This window comes from Coturnix japonica, unplaced genomic scaffold (assembly GCF_054131305.1).
Source record: "Coturnix japonica strain WE unplaced genomic scaffold, WE-NBRP24 Scf055, whole genome shotgun sequence".
NCBI classification, from domain to species: Eukaryota; Metazoa; Chordata; class Aves; order Galliformes; family Phasianidae; genus Coturnix; species Coturnix japonica.
The window spans coordinates 690942-713671 of record NW_028188958.1 but is presented as its reverse complement, the minus strand read 5'-3'; the positions used below and the strand labels follow the sequence as shown (position 1 = coordinate 713671).

The 22730-nt window shown below is 59.9% G+C and overlaps 1 protein-coding gene across 2 annotated transcripts in view; it reads right to left on the bottom strand.

Moving 5' to 3' along the window:
• The window catches only part of CPT1B (carnitine palmitoyltransferase 1B), a 122083-nt gene that overhangs the window by 43634 nt on the left and 55719 nt on the right, over nucleotides 1-22730 (bottom strand). For both annotated transcript variants that reach the window (XM_085533213.1, XM_085533214.1), the window contains 2 exons: nucleotides 15586-15771; nucleotides 7812-7917 (listed from right to left, as the gene is read on the bottom strand). In XM_085533213.1, coding sequence (XP_085389339.1) covers nucleotides 7812-7917; nucleotides 15586-15771 — 292 coding nt within the window. The remainder of the gene's footprint in view (nucleotides 1-7811; nucleotides 7918-15585; nucleotides 15772-22730) is intronic.

The window sequence follows — 22730 nt, the reverse complement described above, 5'->3', positions numbered from 1 at the left end:
CCCATTGCCCCCTTTGTGGTCCCCATGTCCCCTATTTGGGGTCCCCCCATTTGTGGTCCCCCCATGGCCCCCATTTAGGGTCCCCATTGCCCCTATTAGGGTCCCCCCTTTGGGGTCCCCCCATTGCCCCTATTAGGGTTTCCCCCATCGCCCCTATTTGGTGTCCCCCCATTGCCCCCATTAGAGTCCCCCCATGGCCCCTATTTGAGATCCCCCCCTTTGGGGTCCCCCCATAGCCCCTATTTGGGGTCCCCCCCTTTGGGGTCCCCCCATTGCCCCCATTTAGGGTCCCCCCATTGCCCCTATTTGAGGTCCCCCCCTTTGTGGTCCCCCCACAGCCCCTATTTGGGGTCCCCCCTTTGTGGTCCCCATTGCCCCTATTTGTGGTCCCCCCACTGCCCCTATTTGGGGTCCCACCCCCATTAGGGTCCCCCCATAGCCCCTATTTGGGGTCCCCCCCTTTGGGGTCCCCCCATGGCCCCTATTTGGGGTCCCCTCCCCATTAGGGTCCCCCATAGCCCCTATTTGGGGTCCCCCCCATTAGGGATCCCCCCATTGCCCCCTTTGGGGTCCCCTCCCTTTGGGGTCCCCCCATTGCCCCTATTTGGGGTCCCCCCTTTGTGGTCCCCACAAAGCCCCTATTAGGGGTCCCCCCCTTTGGGGTCCCGCCATTGCCCCCATTAGGGTCCCCCCATTGCCCACATTTAGGGTCCCCATAGCCCCTATTAGGGTTTCCCCCATTGCCCCCTTTAGGGTCCCCCCACAGCCCCTATTTGGGGTCCCCCCTTTGTGGTCCCCCCATGGCCCCTATTTGGGGTCCCCCCATTAGGGTCCCCATTGCCCCCATTAGGGTCCCCCCATGTCCCCTATTTGAGGTCCCCCCCTTTGTGGTCCCCCCATGTCCCCTATTTGGGGTCCCCCCCATTAGTGTCCCCCCCATAGCCCCTATTTGGGGTCCCCCCATTTCCCCCATTTAGGGTCCCCATAGCCCCTATTTGGGGTCCCCCCTTGGGGTCCCCATTGCCCCTATTTGGGGTCCCCCCTTTGTGGTCCCACCAATGCCCCTATTTGGGGTCCCCCCATTTAGGGTCCCCATTGCCCCCATTAGGGTCCCCCCATTGCCCCTATTTGAGGTCCCCCCATTTAGGGTCCCCACTGCCCCTATTTGGGGTCCCCCCATTGCCCCCATTAGGGGTCTCCCCCTTTGTGGTCCCCCCATCGCCCCTATTTGAGGTCCCACCCCCATTAGGATCCCCCCATTGCCCCTATTTGGGGTCCCCCCCTTTGGGGTCCCCCCACTGCCCCCATTTAGGGTCCTCCCATAGCCCCTATTTGGGGTCCCCTCCCTTTGTGGTCCCCCCACAGCCCCTATTTGGGGTCCCCCACTTTGTGGTCCCCCCACAGCCCCTATTTGAGGTCCCCCCATTTAGGGTCCCCACTGCCCCTATTTGGTGTCCCCCCATTGCCCCCATTAGGGGTCTCCCCCTTTGTGGTCCCCCCATCGCCCCTATTTGAGGTCCCACCCCCATTAGGGTCCCCCCATAGCCCCTATTTGGGGTCCCCCCATTTAGGGTCCCCCCATGGCCCCTATTAGGGTCCCCCCATGGCCCCTATTTGGGGTCCCTCCCCTTTGGGGTCCCCCCATTGCCCCCATTAGGGTCCCCCCATAGGCCCTATTTGGGGTCCCACCCCCATTTGTGGTCCCCATGGCCCCTATTTGGGGTCCCCCCATTGCCCCCATTAGGGTCCCCATGGCCCCTATTTGTGGTCCCCCCATTTAGGGTCCCCATTGCCCCTATTAGGGTCCCCCCATAGGCCCTATTTGGGGTCCCACACCCCTTTGTGGTCCCCCCATGGTCCCTATTTGGGGTCCCCTCCTTTGCGGTCCCCCCATAGCCCCTATTTGGGGTCTCCCCTTTGTGGTCCCCCCATTGCCCCTATTTGGGGTCCCCCCCTTTGTGGTCCCCCCATTGCCCCCATTAGGGTCCCCCCATGGTCCCTATTTGGGGTCCCCTCCTTTGCGGTCCCCCCACAGCCCCTATTTGGGGTCCCCTCCCTTTGGTGTCCCCCCATAGCCCCTATTTGGGGTCCCCATGGCCTCTATTTGAGGTCCCCCCTTTGGGGTCCCCCCATAGCCCCTATTTGAGGTCCCACCCCCATTAGGGTCCCCCCATTGCCCCTATTAGGGTTTCCCCCATCGCCCCCTTTGGGGTCCCCCCATTGCCCCCATTAGGGTCCCCCCCATTGCCCCTATTTGGGGTCCTCCCCCCATTTGGGGTCCCCATTGCCCCTATTTGGGGTCCCCCCTTTGTGGTCCCCATTGCCCCCATTTAGGGTCCCCCCATGGCCCCTATTTGGGGTCCCACCCCCATTTAGGGTCCCCATTGCCCCTATTAGGGTCCCCCCATAGCCCCTATTTGAGGTCCCCCCCTTTGTGGTCCCCCCATGGCCCCTATTTGGGGTCCCCCCATTGCCCCCATTTAGGGTCCCCATTGCCCCTATTAGGGTTTCCCCCATTGCCCCCATTAGGGTCCCCCCATCGCCCCTATTTGGGGTCCCCATGGCCCCTATTTGGGGTCCCACCCCCATTTGGGGTCCCCATGGCCCCTATTTGGGGTCCCCCCATAGCCCCTATTTGAGGTCCCCCCCTTTGGGGTCCCCCCACAGTCCCTATTTGGGGTCCCCCCATCACCCCCATTAGGTTCCCCCCATAGCCCCTATTTGAGGTCCCCCCCTTTGTGGTCCCCCCATTGCCCCTATTTGGGGTCCCCCCATTGCCCCCATTTAGGGTCCCCATTGCCCCTATTAGGGTTTCCCCCATTGCCCCCATTAGGGTCCCCCCATCGCCCCTATTTGGGGTCCCCATGGCCCCTATTTGGGGTCCCACCCCCATTTGGGGTCCCCATGGCCCCTATTTGGGGTCCCCCCATAGCCCCTATTTGAGGTCCCCCCCTTTGGGGTCCCCCCACAGTCCCTATTTGGGGTCCCCCCATCACCCCCATTAGGTTCCCCCCATAGCCCCTATTTGAGGTCCCCCCCTTTGTGGTCCCCCCATTGCCCCCATTTAGGGTCCCCATTGCCCCTATTAGGGTCCCCCCATAGCCCCTATTTGGGGTCCCCCCATGGCCCCTATTTGGGGTCTCCCCCTTTGGGGTCCCCCCATCGCCCCTATTAGGGGTCCCACCCCCATTAGGGGTCCCCCATTGCCCCCATTTAGGGTCCCCATTGCCCCCATTAGGGTCCCCTCATTGCCCCTATTAGGGGTCCCCCACCAACATGGTGGCCCATTTGGGGTCCCCCCCATTAGGGTCCCCCCATTGCCCCTATTTGAGATCCCCCCCTTTGTGGTCCCCCCATGGCCCCTATTTGGGGTCCCCCCATTGCCCCCATTAGGGTCCCCATTGCCCCCTTTGTGGTCCCCCCATTGCCCCCATTAGGGTCCCCATAGCCCCTGTTTGGGGTCCCACCCCCATTAGGTTCCCCCCATTGCCCCTATTTGGGGTCCCCCCCTTTGGGGTCCCCCCATTGCCCCCATTAGGGTCCCCCCATAGCCCCTATTTGGGGTCCCCCCTTTGTGGTCCCCCCATGGCCCCTATTTAGGGTCCCCCCACAGCCCCTATTTGGGGTCCCCCCATTGCCCCCATTAGGTTCCCCCCACAGCCCCTATTTGGGGTCCCCCCTTTGTGGTCCCCATTGCCCCCATTAGGGGTCTCCCCCTTTGTGGTGACCATTGCCCCTATTTGGGGTCCCCCCACAGCCCCTATTAGGGTCCCCATGGCCCCTATTTGGGGTCCCCCCCTTTGTGGTCCCCCCATAGCCCCTATTTGGGGTCCCCCATAGCCCCTATTTGGGGTCTCCCCCTTTGGGGTCCCCCCATTGCCCCCATTAGGGTCCCCCCATGGCCCCTATTTGGGGTCCCCCCATTAGGGGTCCCCCATTGCCCCCATTAGGTTCCCCCCATAGCCCCTATTTGAGGTCCTCCCCCTTTGGGGTTCCGCCATTGCCCCTATTTGGGGTCCCCCCATTTCCCCCATTTAGGGTCCCAATTGCCCCTATTAGGGTCCCCCCATTGCCCCCTTTGGGGTCCCCCCATTGCCCCTATTTGGGGTCCCCCCCTTTGGGGTCCCCCCATTGCCCCTATTCAGGGTCCCCATGGCCCCTATTAGGGGTCCCCCCCCAACATGGTGGCCCATTTGGGGTCCCCCCCATTAGGGTCCCCCCATAGCCCCTATTTGGGGTCCCTCACATTAGGGTTTCCCCATGGCCCCTATTTGGGGTCCCCCCTTTGGGGTCCCCCCACAGCCCCTATTTGTGGTCCCCCCACAGCCCCTATTTGGGGTCCCACCCCCATTAGGGTCCCCCCACAGCCCCTATTTGGGGTCCCACCCCCATTAGGGTCCCCCCACAGCCCCTATTTGGGGTCCCACCCCCATTTGGGGTCCCCATTGCCCCTATTTGGGGTCCCCCCCCATTAGGGGTCCCCCATTGCCCCCATTAGGTTCCCCCCATTGCCCCTATTTGAGGTCCTCCCCCTTTGGGGTCCCCCCATGGCCCCTATTTGGTGTCCCCCCATTTCCCCCATTAGGGTCCCCATAGCCCCTATTAGGGTTTCCGCCATTGCCCCCTATGGGGTCCCCCCATTGCCCCCTATGGAGTCCCCCCATAGCCCCTATTTGGGATCCCCCCCTTTGGGGTCCCCCCATTGCCCACATTTGGGGTCCCCATGGTCCCTATTTGGGGTCCCCCCATTGCCCCCATTAGGGTCCCCATCGCCCCTATTTGGAGTCCCCCATTGCCCCTATTAGGGTCCCCCCATAGCCCCTATTTGGTGTCCCCCCATTGCCCCCATTAGGGGTCTCCCCCTTTGTGGTCCCCCCATTGCCCCTATTTGAGGTCCCACCCCCATTAGGGTCCCCCCATGGCCCCTATTTGGGGTCCCCACTTTGGGGTCCCCCCATTGCCCCTATTAGGGTTTCCCCCATTGCCCCTATTTGGTGTCCCCCCATAGCCTCCATTAGGGACCCCCACAGCCCCTATTTGGGGTCCCCCCCTTTGTGGTCCCCCCATTGCACCTATTTGGGGTCCTCATTGCCCCTATTAGGGTTTCCCCCATTGCCCCCATTAGGGTCCCCCCATGGCCCCTATTAGGGGTCCCCGCCCAACATGGTGGCCCATTTGGGGTCCCCCCCATTAGGGTCCCCCCATTGCCCCTATTTGAGATCCCCCCCTTTGGTGTCCCCCCATTGCCCCTATTTGGAGTCCCCCATTGCCCCCATTTAGGGTCCCCCCATAGCCCCTATTTGGGGTCCCACCCCCATATGGGGTCCCCATGGCCCCTATTAGGGGTCCCCTCCCCATTTGGGGTCCCCCCATTGCCCCTATTTAGGGTCCCCATGGCCCCTATTAGGGGTCCCCCCATTTAGGGTCCCCATTGCCCCTATTAGGGTCCCCCCACAGCCCCTATTTGGGGTCCCCCCTTTGTGGTCCCCCCATGGCCCCTATTTGGGGTCCCCCCTTTGGGGTCCCCCCATGGCCCCTATTTGGGGTCCCACCCCCATTAGGATCCCCCCATAGCCCCTAATTGGGGTCCCCATGGCCCCTATTTGGGGTCCCTCACATTAGGGTCCCCCCATGGCCCCTATTTGAGGTCCCCCCCCATTAGGGGTCCCCCATTGCTCCCATTAGAATCCCCCCATAGCCCCTATTTGGGGTCCCCCCTTTGTGGTCCCCCCATGGCCCCTATTTGAGGTCCCACCCCTATTAGGGTCCCCCCATGGCCCCTATTTGAGGCCCCTATTTGAGGTCCCCCCCTTTGTGGTCCCCCCATGGCCCCTATTTGGGGTCCCCCCTTTTGGGGTCCCCCCATCGCCCCTATTTGGGGTCCCTCACATTAGGGTCCCCATAGCCCCTATTTGGGGTCCCTCACATTAGGGTCCCCATAGCCCCTATTTGGGGTCCCCCCTTTTGGGGTCCCCCCATCGCCCCTATTTGGGGTCCCTCACATTAGGGTCCCCATAGCCCCTATTTGGGGTCCCCCCATAGCCCCTATTTGGGGTCCCTCCATTGCCACTATTTGGGGTCCCCCCTTTGTGGTCCCCCCACAGCCCCTATTTGGGGTCTCCCTCCATTAGGGTCCCCATTGCCCCCTTTGGGGTCCCCCCCATTAGGGATCCCCCCATTGCCCCCATTAGGGTCCCCCCACAGCCCCTATTTGGGATCCCCCCTTTGTGGTCCCCCCATGGCCCCTATTTGGTGTCCCTCCATTGCCCCCATTAGGGTCCCCCATAGCCCCCATTTAGGGTCCCCCCCATTAGTGTCCCCCCATAGCCCCTATTTGGGGTCCCACCCCCATTTGGGGTCCCCACGGCCCCTATTTGGGGTCCCCCCATTGCCCCCTTTGTGGTCCCCCCACAGCCCCTATTTGAGGTCACCCCATTTGGTGTCCCCCCATTGCCCCCATTAGGGGTCTCCCCCTTTGGGGTCCCCCCATTGCCCCTATTAGGGTTTCCCCCATCGCCCCCTTTGTGATCCCCCCATTGCCCACATTAGGGTCCCCCCCATCGCCCCTATTTGGGGTCCCACCCCCATTTGGGGTCCCCATTGCCCCTATTTGGGGTCCCCCCCCATTAGGGGTCCCCCATTGCCCCCATTAGGTTCCCCCCATTGCCCCTATTTGAGGTCCCCCCCATTTAGGGTCCCCATTGCCCCTATTAGGGTCCCCCCATAGCCCCTATTTGAGGTCCCCCCCCTTTGGGGTCCTTCCATTGCCCCCATTTAGGGTCCCCCAATTGCCCCTATTTGAGGTCCCCCCCTTTGTGGTCCCCCCATGGCCCCTATTTGGGGTCCCACCCCCATTAGGGTCCCCATAGCCCCTATTTGGGGTCCCCATGGCCCCTATTTGGTGTCCCCCCATTGCCCCTATTAGGGTCCCCCCATAGCCCCTATTTGAGGTCCCCCCCTTTGGGGTCCCCCCATTGCCCCTATTTGGTGTCCCCCCATTGCCCCCATTTAAGGGTCCCCATTGCCCCTATTAGGGTTTCCCCCATTGCCCCCTTTGGGGTCCCACCATTGCCGCTATTTGAGGTCCCCCCCTTTGTGGTCCCCACAGCCCCTATTTGGTGTCCCCCCACAGCCCCTATTTGGGGTCCCCCCCTTTGTGGTCCCCCCATTGCCCCCATTAGGGTCCCCCCATTGCCCCTATTTGAGGTCCCCCCCTTTGTGGTCCCCCCATTGCCCCCATTAGGGTCCCCATTGCCCCTATTTGGTGTCCCCCCATCGCCCCCATTAGGGTCCCCCCATTGCCCCTATTTGGGGTCCCCCCCTTTGTGGTCCCCCCATGGCCCCTATTTGGGGTCCCCCCTTTGTGGTCCCCCCATGGCCCCTATTTGGGGTCCCCCCTTTGTGGCCCCCCATGGCCCCTATTTGGGGTCCCCCCATTGCCCCTATTTGAGGTCCCCCCCTTTGGTGTCCCCCCATTGCCCCTATTTGGTGTCCCCCCATTGCCCCTATTTGGGGTCCCCCCCAATAGGGGCCCCCCCACAGCCCCTATTTGGGGTCCTACCTCCATTAGGGTCCCCCCATAGCCCCTATTTGGGGTCCTACCCCCATTAGGGTCCCCATGGCCCCTATTTGGTGTCCCCCCATTGCCCCCATTTAGGGTCCCCATTGCCCCTATTAGGGTTTCCCCCATTGCCCCCATTAGGGTCCCCCCACTGCCCCTATTTGGGGTCCCCCCTTGGGGTCCCCCCATTGCCCCCATTAGGGTCCCCCCATAGCCCCCTTTGTGGTCCCCCCTTTGTGGCCCCCTTTACCTCCCACAGGTGCCCAATGATGGGGGCGTCGGCCCACGAGTGCTCCGCGTTGGCGCCCAGTTTCCCATTGCGATAAACCACCAACGTGAACGACTTGTCGAACCAGCTGCGGGACAGCACAATGGGGGGCGCTATGGGGCGCTATGGGGCGCTATGGGGCGCTATGGGGAGATATGGGGCGCTATGGGGAGATATGGGGCACTATGGGGTGCTATGGGGCGCTATGGGGTGCTATGGGGCGCTATGGGGAGATATGGGGCGCTATGGGGTGTTATGGGGCGCTATGGGGCGCTGTGGGGTGAATGGGGCGCTATGGGGTGCTACAGGGTGCTATGGGGCGCTATGGGGTGCTATGGGGTGCTACAGGGTGCTATGGGGCGCTATGGGGCGCTATGGGGCGCTATGGGGTGTTATGGGGTGCTATGGGGCGCTATGGGGTGCTATGGGACGCTATGGGGCACTATGGGGTGTTATGGGGTGCTATGGGGTGCTATGGGGTGCTATGGGGTGCTATGGGGTGCTCTATGGGGTGCTATGGGGTGATATGGGGTGCTCTATGGGGTGCTATGGGGTGCTATGGGGTGCTCTATGGGGTGGTTATGGGGTGCTATGGGGCGCTATGGGGTGCTATGGGGAGATATGGGGCCCTATGGGGTGTTATGGGGTGCTATGGGGCGCTATAGGGCGCTATGGGGTCTATGGGGCGCTATGGGGCGCTATGGGGCGCTATGGGGCACTATGGGGTGCTATGGGGCGCTATGGGGCGCTATGGGGTGTTATGGGGTGCTATGGGGCGCTATGGGACACTATGGTGTCCTATGGGGCTCTATGGGGCCCTATGGGGTGCTATGGGGTGCTATGGGGCGCTATGGGGCGCTATGGGGTGCTATGGGGCGCTATGGGGCGCTATGGGGCGCTATGGGGCCCTATGGGGTGCTATGGGGAGATATGGGGCCCTATGGGGTGTTATGGGATGCTATGGGGTGCTATGGGGTGCTATGGAGCGCTATGGGGCGCTATGGGGAGATATGGGGCACTATGGGGCTCTATGGGGCTCTATGGGGCGCTATGGGGTGCTATGGGGTGTTATGGGGTGCTATGGGATGCTATGGGGTGCTACAGGGTGCTATGGGGCGCTATGGGATGCTATGGGGTGCTATGGGGTGCTATGGGGTGTTATGGGGCGCTATGGGGCGCTATGGGGAGATATGGGGCGCTATGGGGCTCTATGGGGCTCTATGGGGCGCTATGGGGTGCTATGGGGTGCTATGGGGCGCTATGGGGCGCTATGGGGCTCTATGGGGAGATATGGGGCCCTATGGGGTGCTACAGGGTGCTATGGGGCGCTATGGGGCGCTATGGGACACCATGGACTGTTGTGGGGTGCTATGGGGCGCTATGGGACGCTATGGGGCACTGTGGGGTGTATGCGGCGCTATGGGGCGCTGCGTTACCCGTTACCACCCCAGGGGGCGCTGTATTATCTTGTATCCCCACCAGGGGGCGCTATGGGGTGTATTGGGCGCTATGGGGCGCTGCATTACCCGGTACCACCCCCAGGGGGCGCTATGGGTGATATGTGGCGCTATGGGGCGCTGTATTACCCGATACCACCACCAGGGGGTGCTGAAGTACCCGATACCACCACCAGGGGGCGCTATGGGATGCTATGAGGTCTATGGTTTGCTATGGAGCACTGCAGTACCTGCTATCCCCACCAGGGGGCGCTATGGGTTATATGGGGCGCTATGGGGTGCTGCATTACCCGGTACCACCACCAGGGGGCGCTGCAGTACACGCTATCCCCACCAGGGGGCGCTATGGGTTATATGGGGCACTATGGGTTATATGGGATATATGGGGCGCTATGGGTTATATGGAGCGCTGTGGGTTATATGGGATATATGGGGTGCTATGGGTGATATGGGGCACTATGGGTAATATGTGGCGCTATGGGGCACTGCAGAACAAACTATCCCCACCATGGGGTGATGCGTTACCTGGTACCACCCCCAGGGGGAGCTATGGGTTATATGGGGTGCTATGGGTTATATGGGGCGCTATGGGTTATATGGGGTGCTATGGGGTGATATGGGGCGCTATGGGTGATATGGGGCGCTATGGGGTGCTGCAGTACCCACTATCCCCACCAGGGGGCTCTGTATTACCCGTTACCACCACCAGGGGGCGCTATGGGTTATATGGGGCGCTATGGGTTATATGGGGCACTATGGGGCGCTGCATTACCCGTTACCACCACAAGGGGGCGCTATGGGTTATATGGGGCGCTATGAGTTATATAGGGCGCTATGGGTTATATGGGGCACTATGGGTTATATGGGGTGCTATGGGGCACTGCAGTACCCACTATCCCCACCAGGGGGCACTGTATTACCCGTTACCACCCCCAGGGGCTGCTATGGGTCATATGGGGCTCTATGGGGCGCTGCGTTACCCGTTACCACCCCCAGGGGGCGCTATGGGGTTATATGGGGCGCTATGGGGCTCTGTATTACCCGATACCACCTCTAGGGGGTGCTATGGGTTATATGGGGCGCTATGGGGCGCTGCATTACCTGGTACCACCACCAGGGGGCGCTATGGGTTATATGAGGGCGCTATGGGGCTCTGTATTACCCCATACCACCACCAGGGGGCGCTGCAGTACCCGTTATCCCCACCAGGGGGCGCTATGGGTTATATATGGGGCGCTATGGGGCGCTGCAGTACCTGCTATCCCCACCAGGGGGCGCTGCATTACCCGTTTCCACCCCCAGGGGGCGCTATGGGTTATATGGGGCGCTATAGGGTGCTGCATTACCTGGTACCACCACCAGGGGGCGCTATGGGTTATATGGGGTGCTGCATTACCCACTATCCCCACCAGGGGGCGCTGTATTACCCGGTACCACCACCAGGGGGCACAGTATTATCCTGTATCCCCACCAGGGGGCACTATGGGTTATATATGGGGCGCTATGGGTTGTATGGGGCGCTATGGGTGATATGGGGCTCTATGGGTTATATATGGGGCGCTGTGGGTGATATGGGGCGCTATGGGTTATATGGGGCACTATGGGGCGATATGGGGTTATATGGGGTGCTATGGGTTATATGTGGCGCTATGGGTTATATGGGGTGCTATGGGTCATATGGAGCACTATGGGTTATATGGGGTGCTATGGGGCGCTATGGGGTGCTATGGGGCACTATGGGGCGCTGTATTACCCGGTACCACCACCAGGGGGCGCTATGGGTTATATGTGGCACTATGGGGCGCTATGTGTTATATGGGGCGCTATGGGGTGCTATGGGTTATATGGGGCGCTATGGGGTTATATGGGGTGCTATGGGTTATATGGGGCGCTATGGGGTGTATTGGGCTCTATGGGGCGCTGCATTACCCGGTACCACCACCAGGGGGCGCTGCAGTGAACACTATCCCCACCAGGGGGCGCTGTATTACCCGGTACCGCCACCAGGGGGCGCTACAGTACTTGCTATCCCCACCAGGGGCTGCTATGGGTTATATGGGTTATATGGAGCTCTATAGGGCGCTGCATTACCCCGTACCACCACCAGGGGGCACTATGGGTTATATGGGGCGCTATGGGTTGTATGGGGCGCTATGGGTTATATGGGGTGCTATGGGGCGCTGCATTACCTGGTACCACCACCAGGGGGCGCCGTATTATCCTGTATCCCCCCAGGGAGCACTATGGGGTGTATTTTGCTCTATGGGGCGCTGCATTACCCGGTACAACCTCTAGGGGGCGCTATGGGTTATATGGGGCACTATGGGTGATATGTGGCGCTATGGGGCGCTGTATTACCCGATACCACCACCAGGGGGTGCTGAAGTACCCGATACCACCACCAGGGGGCGCTATGGGATGCTATGAGGTCTATGGTTCGCTATGGAGCACTGCAGTACCTGCTATCCGCACCAGGGGGCGCTATGGGTTATATGGGGCGCTATGGGTGATATGGGGCGCTATGGGTTATATGGGGCGCTATGGGGCGCTGCATTACCCGGTACAACCACCAGGGGGCGCTGCATTACCCGCTATCCCCACAAGAGGGCGCTATGGGTTATATGGGGCACTATGGGTTATATGGGTTATATGGGGCGCTATGGGTTATATGGGGAGCTATGGGTTATATATGGGGCGCTATGGGTCATATGGAGCACTATGGGTTATATGGGGTGCTATGGGTTGTATGGGGCGCTATGGGGCGCTATGGGGCGCTGTATTACCCGTTACCACCCCCAGGGGGCGCTGCAGTACCCACTATCCCCACCAGGGGGCGCTATGGGACGCTGCATTACCCCGTACCACCACCAGGGGGCGCTATGGGTGATATGGGGCGCTATGGGGCGCTGTATTACCCGGTACCTCCACCAGGGGGCACTATGGGTTATATATGGGGCGCTATGGTTTATATGGGGTGCTATGGGGTTATATGGGGCACTATGGGTTATATGTGGTGCTATGGGTTATATGGGGCGCTATGGGTTATATGGGGCTCTATGGGGCGCTGCATTACCTGGTACCACCACCAGGAAGCGCTGCAGTGCCCTGTATCACCCCCAGGGGGCGCTATGGGTTATATGGGGCGCTGCATTACCCACTATCCCCACCAGGGGGCGCTGCATTACCCGGTACCACCCCCAGGGGGCGCTATGGGTTATATGGGGCACTATGGGGTTATATGGGGCTCTATGGGGCGCTATGGGATGCTGCATTACCCCGTACCACCTCTAGGGGGCGCTATGGGGTGTATTGGGCTCTAGGGGGCGCTGCGTTACCCCGTACCACCCCGAGGGGGCGCTATGGGGTGTATTGGGCTCTATGGGGCGCTGCAGTACCCACTATCCCCACCAGGGGGCGCTATGGGTTATATGGGGATCTATGGGGTGCTGTATTACCCGGTACCACCACCAGGGGGCGCTATGGGTTATATGGGGCTCTATGGGGCGCTGTATTACCCCATACCACCACCAGGGGGCACAGTATTATCCTGTATCCCCACCAGGGGGCGCTATGGGTTATATGGGGCACTATGGGTTATATGTGGTGCTATGTGGCGCTATGGGTGATATGGGGCGCTATGGGTGATATGGGGCGCTATGGGTTATATGGGGTGCTATGGGTGATATGGGGCGCTATGGGTTATATGGGGCACTATGGGTTATATGGGGTGCTATGGGTGATATGGGGCTCTATGGGTTATATGGGGCGCTATGGGTTATATGGAGCGCTATGGGTTATAGGGGGCGCTTTTGGGCGCTGCATTACCCTGTACCACCACCAGGGGGCGCTATGGGTTATATGGGGATCTATGGGGCGCTGTATTACCCGGTACCACCACCAGGGGGCGCTATGGGATGCTATGAGATGTATGGGGTGCTATGAGGCGCTGCATTACCCAGTACCACCACCAGGGGGCACTGTATTATCCTGTATCCCCACCAGGGGGCACTATGGGTTATATATGGGGCGCTATGGGTTGTATGGGGCGCTATGGGTGATATGGGGCTCTATGGGTTATATATGGGGCGCTATGGGTGATATGGGGCGCTATGGGTTATATGGGGCACTATGGGGCGATATGGGGTTATATGGGGCGCTATGGGCTATATGGGGCGCTATGGGGTTATATGGGGCGCTATGGGTGATATGGGGCACTATGGGTGATATGTGGCGCTATGGGGCGCTATGGGGCTCTATGGGTTATATGGGGTGCTATGGGTTGTATGGGGCGCTATGGGGCGCTATGGGGCGCTGCATTACCCCGTACCACCCCCAGGGGACGCTATGGGGGTGTATTGGGCTCTATGGGGCGCTATGGGGCGCTGTATTACCCGTTACCACCCCCAGGGGGCGCTGCAGTACCCGCTATCCCCACCAGGGGGCGCTATGGGACGCTGCATTACCCCGTACCACCACCAGGGGGCGCTATGGGTTATATGGGGATCTATGGGGCGCTGTATTACCCGGTACCACCACCAGGGGGCGCTTTGGGTTATATATGGGGCGCTATGGGTGATATGTGGCGCTATGGGGCGCTATGTTTTATATGTGGCGCTATGGGGTGCTATGGGTTATATGGGGCGCTATGGGTTATATGGGGTGCTATGGGTGACATGGGGCGCTATGGGTTATATGGGGCGCTATGGGGTGATATGGGGCGCTATGGGGTTATATGGGGCGCTATGGGTTATATGGGGCACTATGGGGCACTGCATTACCTGGTACCAACGCAGGGGGCGCTATGGGTTATATGGGGCGCTATGGGGTGCTATGGGGCTCTATAGGGGGCTGTATTACCCGGTACCACCCCCAGGGGGCGCTATGGGGTTATATGGGGCTCTATGGGGCGCTGCATTACCCCGTACCACCCCCAGGGGGCGCTATGGGTTATATGGGATGCTATAGGGCGCTATGGGGCTCTATGGGGCTCTATGTGTCGCTATGGGTCGCTATGGGGCTCTATGGGGTCGCGGTGTCCCCGTACCGGTCGCAGCAGTTGCCGTGCAGCAGTGACTTTGCGTATGGGTGCTATGGGGTGCTGCAGTACCCGCTATCCCCACCAGGGGGCGCTATGGGTTATATGGGGATCTATGGGGGGCTGTATTACCCGGTACCACCACCAGGGGGCGCTATGGGTTATATGGGGCGCTATGGGTTATATGGGGCGCTATGGGGCGCTATGTGTCGCTATGGGTCGCTATGGGGCTCTATGTGTGTCTCTGTTTTGCCCCGTACCGGTCGCAGCAGTTTCCGTGCAGCAGTGACTTTGCGTATGGGTGCTATGGGGTGCTGCAGTACCCGCTATCCCCACCAGGGGGCGCTATGGGTTATATGGGGCACTATGGGGCGCTATGTGGCGCTATGGGGCGCTATGGGTTATATGGGGCACTATAGGTTATATGTGGTGCTATGGGGCGCTATGGTTTATATGGGGCGCTCTGGGTTATATGGGGCGCTATGGGGTGCTATGGGGCTCTATAGGGGGCTGTATTACCCGGTACCACCCCCAGGGGGCGCTATGGGGTTATATGGGATGCTATGTGGCGCTATGGGGCTCTATGGGGCTCTATGTGTCGCTATGGGTCGCTATGGGGCTCTATGGGGTCGCGGTGTCCCCGTACCGGTCACAGCAGTTTCCGTGCAGCAGTGACTTTGCGTATGGGTGCTATGGGGTGCTGCAGTACCCGCTATCCCCACCAGGGGGCGCTATGGGTTATATGGGGCACTATGGGGCGCTATGTGGCGCTATGGGGCGCTATGGGTTATATGGGGTGCTATGGGTTATATGTGGCGCTATGGGGCGCTATGGTTTATATGGGGCGCTCTGGGTTATATGGGGCGCTATGGGGTGCTATGGGGCTCTATAGGGGGCTGTATTACCCGGTACCACCCCCAGGGGGCGCTATGGGGTTATATGGGATGCTACGGGTGATATGGGGCGCTATGGGGTGCTATGGGGCTCTATAGGGGGCTGTATTACCCGGTACCACCCCCAGGGGGGTGCTATGGGGTTATATGGGATGCTATGGGTCGCTATGGGGCTCTATGGGGTCGCGGTGTCCCCGTACCGGTCGCAGCAGTTTCCGTGCAGCAGTGACTTTGCGTATGGGTGCTATGGGGTGCTGCAGTACCCGCTATCCCCATCAGGGGGCGCTATGGGTTAAATATGGGGCGCTATGGGTTATATATGGGGCGCTATGTGTCGCTATGGGGCTCTATGGGGTCGCGGTGTCCCGTACCGGTCGCAGCAGTTTCCGTGCAGCAGTGACTTTGCGTATTGGTCCAGACAGTCGTCGCGCTGCGGCTCGTAACCGTGCGACTCCTCGTCCAGCGTCACAAAGAACGCGGCGCGTTCAATGGCCGCCAGCGACGCCTGGTTGGAGCCGCTGCTGAAGAACCGCGAGCGAACCTCGGCCCAGGGGGCGCTAAGGGGAGAAATGGGGATCAATGGGGATCAATGGGGTTGCCATGGTGCGCTATGGGGCGCTATGGGGCCGTATGGGGCGCTATGGGGCGCTATGGGGTGCTATGGGGCACTATGGGGCGCTATGGGGCGCTATGGGGCGGTATGGGGTGCTATGGGGCGCTATGGGGCAGTATGGGGTGCTATGGGGCACTGTGGGGGACTATGGGGCGGTATAGGGTGCTATGGGGTGCTATGAGGCACTATGGGGCGCTATGGGGCGCTATGGGGCACTATGGAGCGCTGTGGGGCACTATGGGGCGCTATGGGGCGGTATGGGGCGGTATGGGGAGAAATGGGGTTGCCATGGTGCGCTATGGGGCGCTATGGGGCGGTATGGGGTGCTATGGGGTGGCATAGGGTGCTATGGGGCGGTATGGGGTGCTATGGGTTACTATGAGGTGCTATGGGGTGCTGAGAGGCGCTATGGGGCGCTATGGGGCACTATAGAGTGCTATGGGATGCTATGGGGTGCTATGGGGTGCTATGGGGTGGCATAGGGTGCTATGGGGTGCTATGGGGCACTATGGGGTGCTATGGGATGCTATGGGGCACTATGGGGTGCTATGGGGCACTATGGGGCACTAGGAGGTGCTATGGGGCACTGTGGGGCACTATGGGATGCTATGGGGTGCTATGGGGCACTATGGGGTGCTATGGTGCGGTGTGGGGTGCTATGGGGTGCCATGAGGCGCTATGGGGTGCTGAGAGGTGATATGGGGTGCTATGGTTCGCTATGGGGTGCTATGGGGTGCTATGGGTCGCTATGGGGCACTATGGGGTGGTATGAGGTGCTATGGGGTGCTGAGAGGCGCTATGGGGCACTATGGGGCGCTTTGGGGTGCATGGGGCGCTATGGAGTGGTATGGGGCAGTATGGGGCGGTATGGGGTGCTATGGGGGGCTATGGGGCCCTATGGGGTGCTATGGGTTCTATGGGGTGCCATGGTGCGCTATGGGGCAGTGTGGGGCGGTATGGGGCAGTATGGGGCACTATGGGGGGCTATGTGGCGCTATGGGGTGCTATGGGGCGTTATGGGGCACTATGGGGTGCTATGGGGGACTATGGGGCGCTATGGGATGCTATGGGGTGGTATAGGGTGCTATGGGACGGTATGGGGTACTATGAGGCGCTATGGGGTGCTGAGAGGCGCTATGGGGCGCTATGGGGCACTATGGAGTGCTGTGGGGCACTATGGGGTGGTATGGGGTGCTATGGGGTGGTAGGGGGCGGTATGGGGGCTATGGGGCACTATGGGGGGCTATGGGGCGCTATGGGGTGCTATGGGGGACTATGGGGCGCTATGGGATGCTATGGGGTGCTATGGGGTGCTATGGGGCACTATGGGGTGCTATGGGGCACTGTGGGGTACTATGAGGTGCTATGGGGTGCTGAGAGGCGCTATGGGGCGCTACGGGGCGCTATGGGGCACTATAGAGTGCTATGGGATGCTATGGGGTGCTATGGGGTGCTATGGGGCGCTGTGGGGCACTATGGGGCACTATGGGGCGCTATGGGGCGCTATGGGGCGCTGTGGGGCACTATGGGGCGCTATGGGGCGCTATGGGGCGCTATGGGGCAGTATGGGGCGCTATGGGGCAGTATGGGGCAGTATGGGGCGCTATGGGGCGGTATGGGGCGCTATGGGGCACTATGGGGCACTATGGGGGACTATGGGGCACTATGGGGCGGTATGGGGCGGTATGGGGCGCTATGGGGCGCTATGGGGTGCTATGGGGCGCTATGGGGCGCTATGGGGCACTATAGAGTGCTATGGGTTGCTATGGGGTGCTATGGGGTGCTATGGGGTGCTATGGGGCACTATGGGGTGCTATGGGGCACTGTGGGGTACTATGAGGTGCTATGGGGTGCTGAGAGGCGCTATGGGGTGCTATGGGGCGCTATGGGGCGTTATGGGGCACTATGGGGTGCTGAGAGGCGCTATGGGGCGCTATGGGGCACTATGGGGTGGTATAGGGTGCTATGGGGCGCTATGGGGTGCTATGGGGCACTATGGGGCGCTATGAGGCGGTATGGTGCGGTATGGGGTGCTATAGGGTGCTATGGGGTGGCATAGGGTGCTATGGGGCGGTATGGGATGCTATGGGGTACTATGAGGCGCTATGGGGCGCTATGGTGCGCTATGGGGCACTATGGGGCACTATGGGGCGGTATGGGGCGCTATGGGGCGCTATGGGGCGCTATGGGGCGGTATGGGGCGGTATGGGGAGAAATGGGGTTGCCATGGTGCGCTATGGGGCGCTATGGGGCCGTATGGGGCGCTCTGGGGCGCTATGGGGCGGTATGGGGCGGTATGGGGTGCTATGGGGTGGCATAGGGTGCTATGGGGCGGTATGGGATGCTATGGGGTGCTATGAGGCACTATGGGGCGGTATGGGGCAGTATGGGGTGCTATGGGGCGCTATGGGGTGCTATGGGGCGCTATGGGGCGCTATGGGGCGGTATGGGGAGAAATGGGGTTGCCATGGTGCACTATGGGGCGCTATGGGGCGCTATGGGGCAGTATGGGGCGCTATGGGGGACTATGGGGCGGTATGGGGTGCTATGGCAGGCTATGGGGCCCTATGGGGTGCTATGGGTTCTATGGGGTGCTATGGAGTGCTATGGGGCACTATGGGGCACTATGGGGTGCTAAGGGGCGCTATGGGGCGCTATGGGGTGCTATGGGGCGTTATGGGGCACTATGGGGTGGTATAGGGTGCTATGGGGCGGTATGGGGTACTATGAGGCGCTATGGGGTGCTGAGAGGCGCTATGGGGCACTATGGGGCACTATGGGGCACTGTGGGGCACTATGGGATGCTATGGGGTGGTATGGGGCACTATGGGGTGCTATGGGGCGCTATGGGGCAGTATGGAGTGCTATGGGGCACTGTGGGGCACTATGGGATGCTATGGGGTGGTATGGGGCACTATGGGGTGCTATGGGGCGCTATGGGGCAGTATGGACTGCTATGGGGCACTGTGGGGCACTATGGGATGCTATGGGGTGCTATGGGGATGCTATGGGGCGCTATGGGGTGCTATGGGGTGCTATGGGGCACTATGGGGCGGTATGGGGTGCAATGGGGTGCTATGAGGCGCTGTGGGGTGCTGAGAGGAGCTATGGGGCGCTATGGTGCGCTATGGGGCACTATGGAGCGCTGTGGGGCACTATGGGGCACTATGGGGCAGTATGGGGCACTTTGGGGCACTATGGGGTGCTATGGGGGACTATGGGGCGCTATGGGGTGCTATGGGGCACTATGGGGCGCTATGGGGCAGTATGGGGCGCTATGGGGCGCTATGGGGCGGTATGGGGCGGTATGGGGAGAAATGGGGTTACCATGGTGCGCTATGGGGCGCTATGGGGTGGTATGGGGCGCTATGGGGCGCTATGGGGCGCTATGGGGCACTATAGAGTGCTATGGGATGCTATGGGGTGCTATGGGGTGCTATGGGGTGCTATGGGGCACTATGGGGTGCTATGGGGCACTGTGGGGTACTATGAGGTGCTATGGGGTGCTGAGAGGCGCTATGGGGCACTATGGGGCGCTATGGGGCACTATAGAGTGCTACAGGATGCTATGGGGTGCTATGGGGTGCTATGGGGTGCTATGGGGCACTGTGGGGCACTATGGGATGCTATGGGGTGCTATGGGGATGCTATGGGGCGCTATGGGGTGCTATGGGGTGCTATGGGGCACTATGGGGCGGTATGGGGTGCAATGGGGTGCTATGAGGCGCTGTGGGGTGCTGAGAGGTGCTATGGGGTGCTATGGGTCGCTATGGGGTGCTATGGGGCGCTATGGGGTGCTATGGGTCGCTATGGGGCACTATGGGGCACTATGGGGCAGTATGGGGTGCTATGGGACACTATGGAGCTCTGTGGGGCACTATGGGGCACTATGGGGTGCTATGGGGTGCTATGGAGCACTATGGGACACTATGGAGCACTATGGGGCACTATGGGGCGCTATGGGGCGCTATGGGGTGCTATGGAGCGCTATGGGGTGCTATGGGGCATTATAGGGGAACTATGGGGCACTATGGGGCGGTATGGGATGCTATGGGGCGGTATGGGGTGCAATGGGGTGCTATGAGGAGCTATGGGGCGGTATGGGATGCTATGGGGCGTTATGGGGCACTATGGGATGCTGAGAGGTGCTATGGGGCGCTATGGGGCACTATGGGGTGGTATAGGGTGCTATGGGGTGGTATAGGGTGCTATGGGGCGGTATGAGGGCTATGGGGCGGTATGAGGGCTATGGGGCACTATGGGGGGCTATGGGGCACTATGGGGCACTATGGGGCGCTATGGGGTGCTATGGGGCACTATGGGGCGCTATGGGGTGCTATGGGGCACTATGGGGGACTATGGGGCACTATGGGGCGGTATGGGATGCTATGGGGCGGTATGGGGTGCAATGGGGTGCTATGAGGAGCTATGGGGCGGTATGGGATGCTATGGGGCATTATGGTGCACTATGGGGTGCTGAGAGGTGCTATGGGGCGCTATGGGGCACTATGGGGTGGTATAGGGTGCTATGGGGCGGTATGAGGGCTATGGGGCACTATGGGGGGCTATGGGGCACTATGGGGCGCTATGGGGCGCTATGGGATGCTATGGGGCGGTATGGGGTGCAATGGGGTGCTATGAGGTGCTATGGGGTGCTGAGAGGTGCTATGGGGCGCTATGGGGTGCTATGGGGCGCTATGGGGTGCTATGGGGCACTATCGGGGAGACAATGGGGAGCAATGGGGAGAAATGGAGAGAAATGGAGCAGCGCCACCCAGCGGCCGGAGGAGCGAATTGCACCCAGGGGAAATGATCGGGCCCCATTGATCCCAGCGCCCCATGGATTCCAATGCCAACACCCCATTGATCCCAGTGCCCCACAGATCCCAGCGCCCCATGGATCCCAATGCCCCATTGATCCCAATGCCCCATGGATCCCAGCACCCCATGGATTCCAATGCCAACACCCCATTGATCCCAGTGCCCCATGGATCCCAGCGCCCCATGGATCCCAGTGCCCCACAGATCCCAGCGCCCCATGGATCCTAATGCCCCATTGATCCCAATGCCCATGGGTCCAATGCCCCATGGATCCCAGCACCCCATTGAGCCCAATGCAGCACCCCATGGATCCCAGTGCCCCATAGATCCCAGCACCAACACCCCATGGGTTCTAATGCCGGCACCGCACTCCTGCAGAGCCACTGCTATGGGGTGCCATGTCTCCCTATGGGATCTCCATATCTCCCTATAGGATCCCCATATCCCCTATAGGATCCCCATATCCCCTATAGGATCCCCATATCTCCTATAGGATCCCCATATCTCCCATAGGATCCCCATATCTCCTATAGGATCCCCCCATCTCCTATAGGATCCCCATATCTCCCTATAGGATCCCCATATCTCCTATAGGATCCCCATATCTCCCTATAGGATCCCCATATCTCCTATAGGATCCCCATATCTCCCATAGGATCCCCATATCTCCTATAGGATCCCCATATCTCCCTATAGGATCCCCATATCTCCCATAGGATCCCCATATCTCCTATAGGATCCCCATATCTCCTATAGAATCCCCATATCTCCCTATAGGATCCCCATATCTCCTATAGGATCCCCATATCTCCCTATAGGATCCCCATATCTCCTATAGGATCCCCATCTCTCCCTATAGGATCCCCATATCCCCTATAGGATCCCCATATCTCCCATAGGATCCCCATATCTCCTATAGGATCCCCCCATCTCCCATAGGATCCCCATATCTCCCTATAGGATCCCCATATCCCCTATAGGATCCCCATATCTCCCTATAGGATCCCCATATCCCCTATAGGATCCCCATATTTCCCTATAGGATCCCCATATCTCCTATAGGATCCCCATATCTCCTATAGGATCCCCATATCCCCTATAGGATCCCCATATCTCCCTATATGATCCCCATATCCCCTATAGGATCCCCATATTTCCCTATAGGATCCCCATATCTCCTATAGGATCCCCATATCTCCTATAGGATCCCCATATCTCCCTATAGGATCCCCATATCCCCTATAGGATCCCCATATCTCCCTATAGGATCCCCATATCCCCTATAGGATCCCCATATTTCCCTATAGGATCCCCATATCTCCCATAGGATCCCCATATCTCCCTATAGGATCCCCATATCCCCTATAGGATCCCCATATCTCCTGTAGGATCCCCATATCTCCCATAGGGTCCCCATATCTCCTATAGGATCCCCATATCTCCCATAGGATCCCCATATCTCCTATAGGATCCCCATATCTCCCATAGGATCCCCATATCTCCCTATAGGATCCCCATATCCCCTATAGGATCCCCATATCTCCTATAGGATCCCCATATCTCCCATAGGATCCCCATATCCCCTATAGGATCCCCATATCTCCCATAGGATCCCCATATCCCCTATAGGATCCCCATATCTCCTATAGGATCCCCGTATCTCCCTATAGGATCCCCATATCTCCCATAGGATCCCCATATCTCCTATAGAATCCCCATATCTCCTATAGGATCCCCATATCTCCCTATAGGATCCCCATATCCCCTATAGGATCCGCATATCTCCTATAGGATCCCCCCATCTCCTATAGGATCCCCATATCCCCTATAGGATCCCCATATCTCCTATAGGATCCCCATATCTCCCTATAGGATCCCCATATCTCCTATAGGATCCCCATATCCCCTATAGGATCCCCATATCTCCCATAGGATCCCCATATCTCCTATAGAATCCCCATATCCCCTATAGGATCCCCATATCCCCTATAGGATCCCCATATCTCCTATAGGATCTCCATATCTCCTATAGGATCCCCATATCTCCCTATGGGATCCCCATATCTCCTTATAGGATCCCCA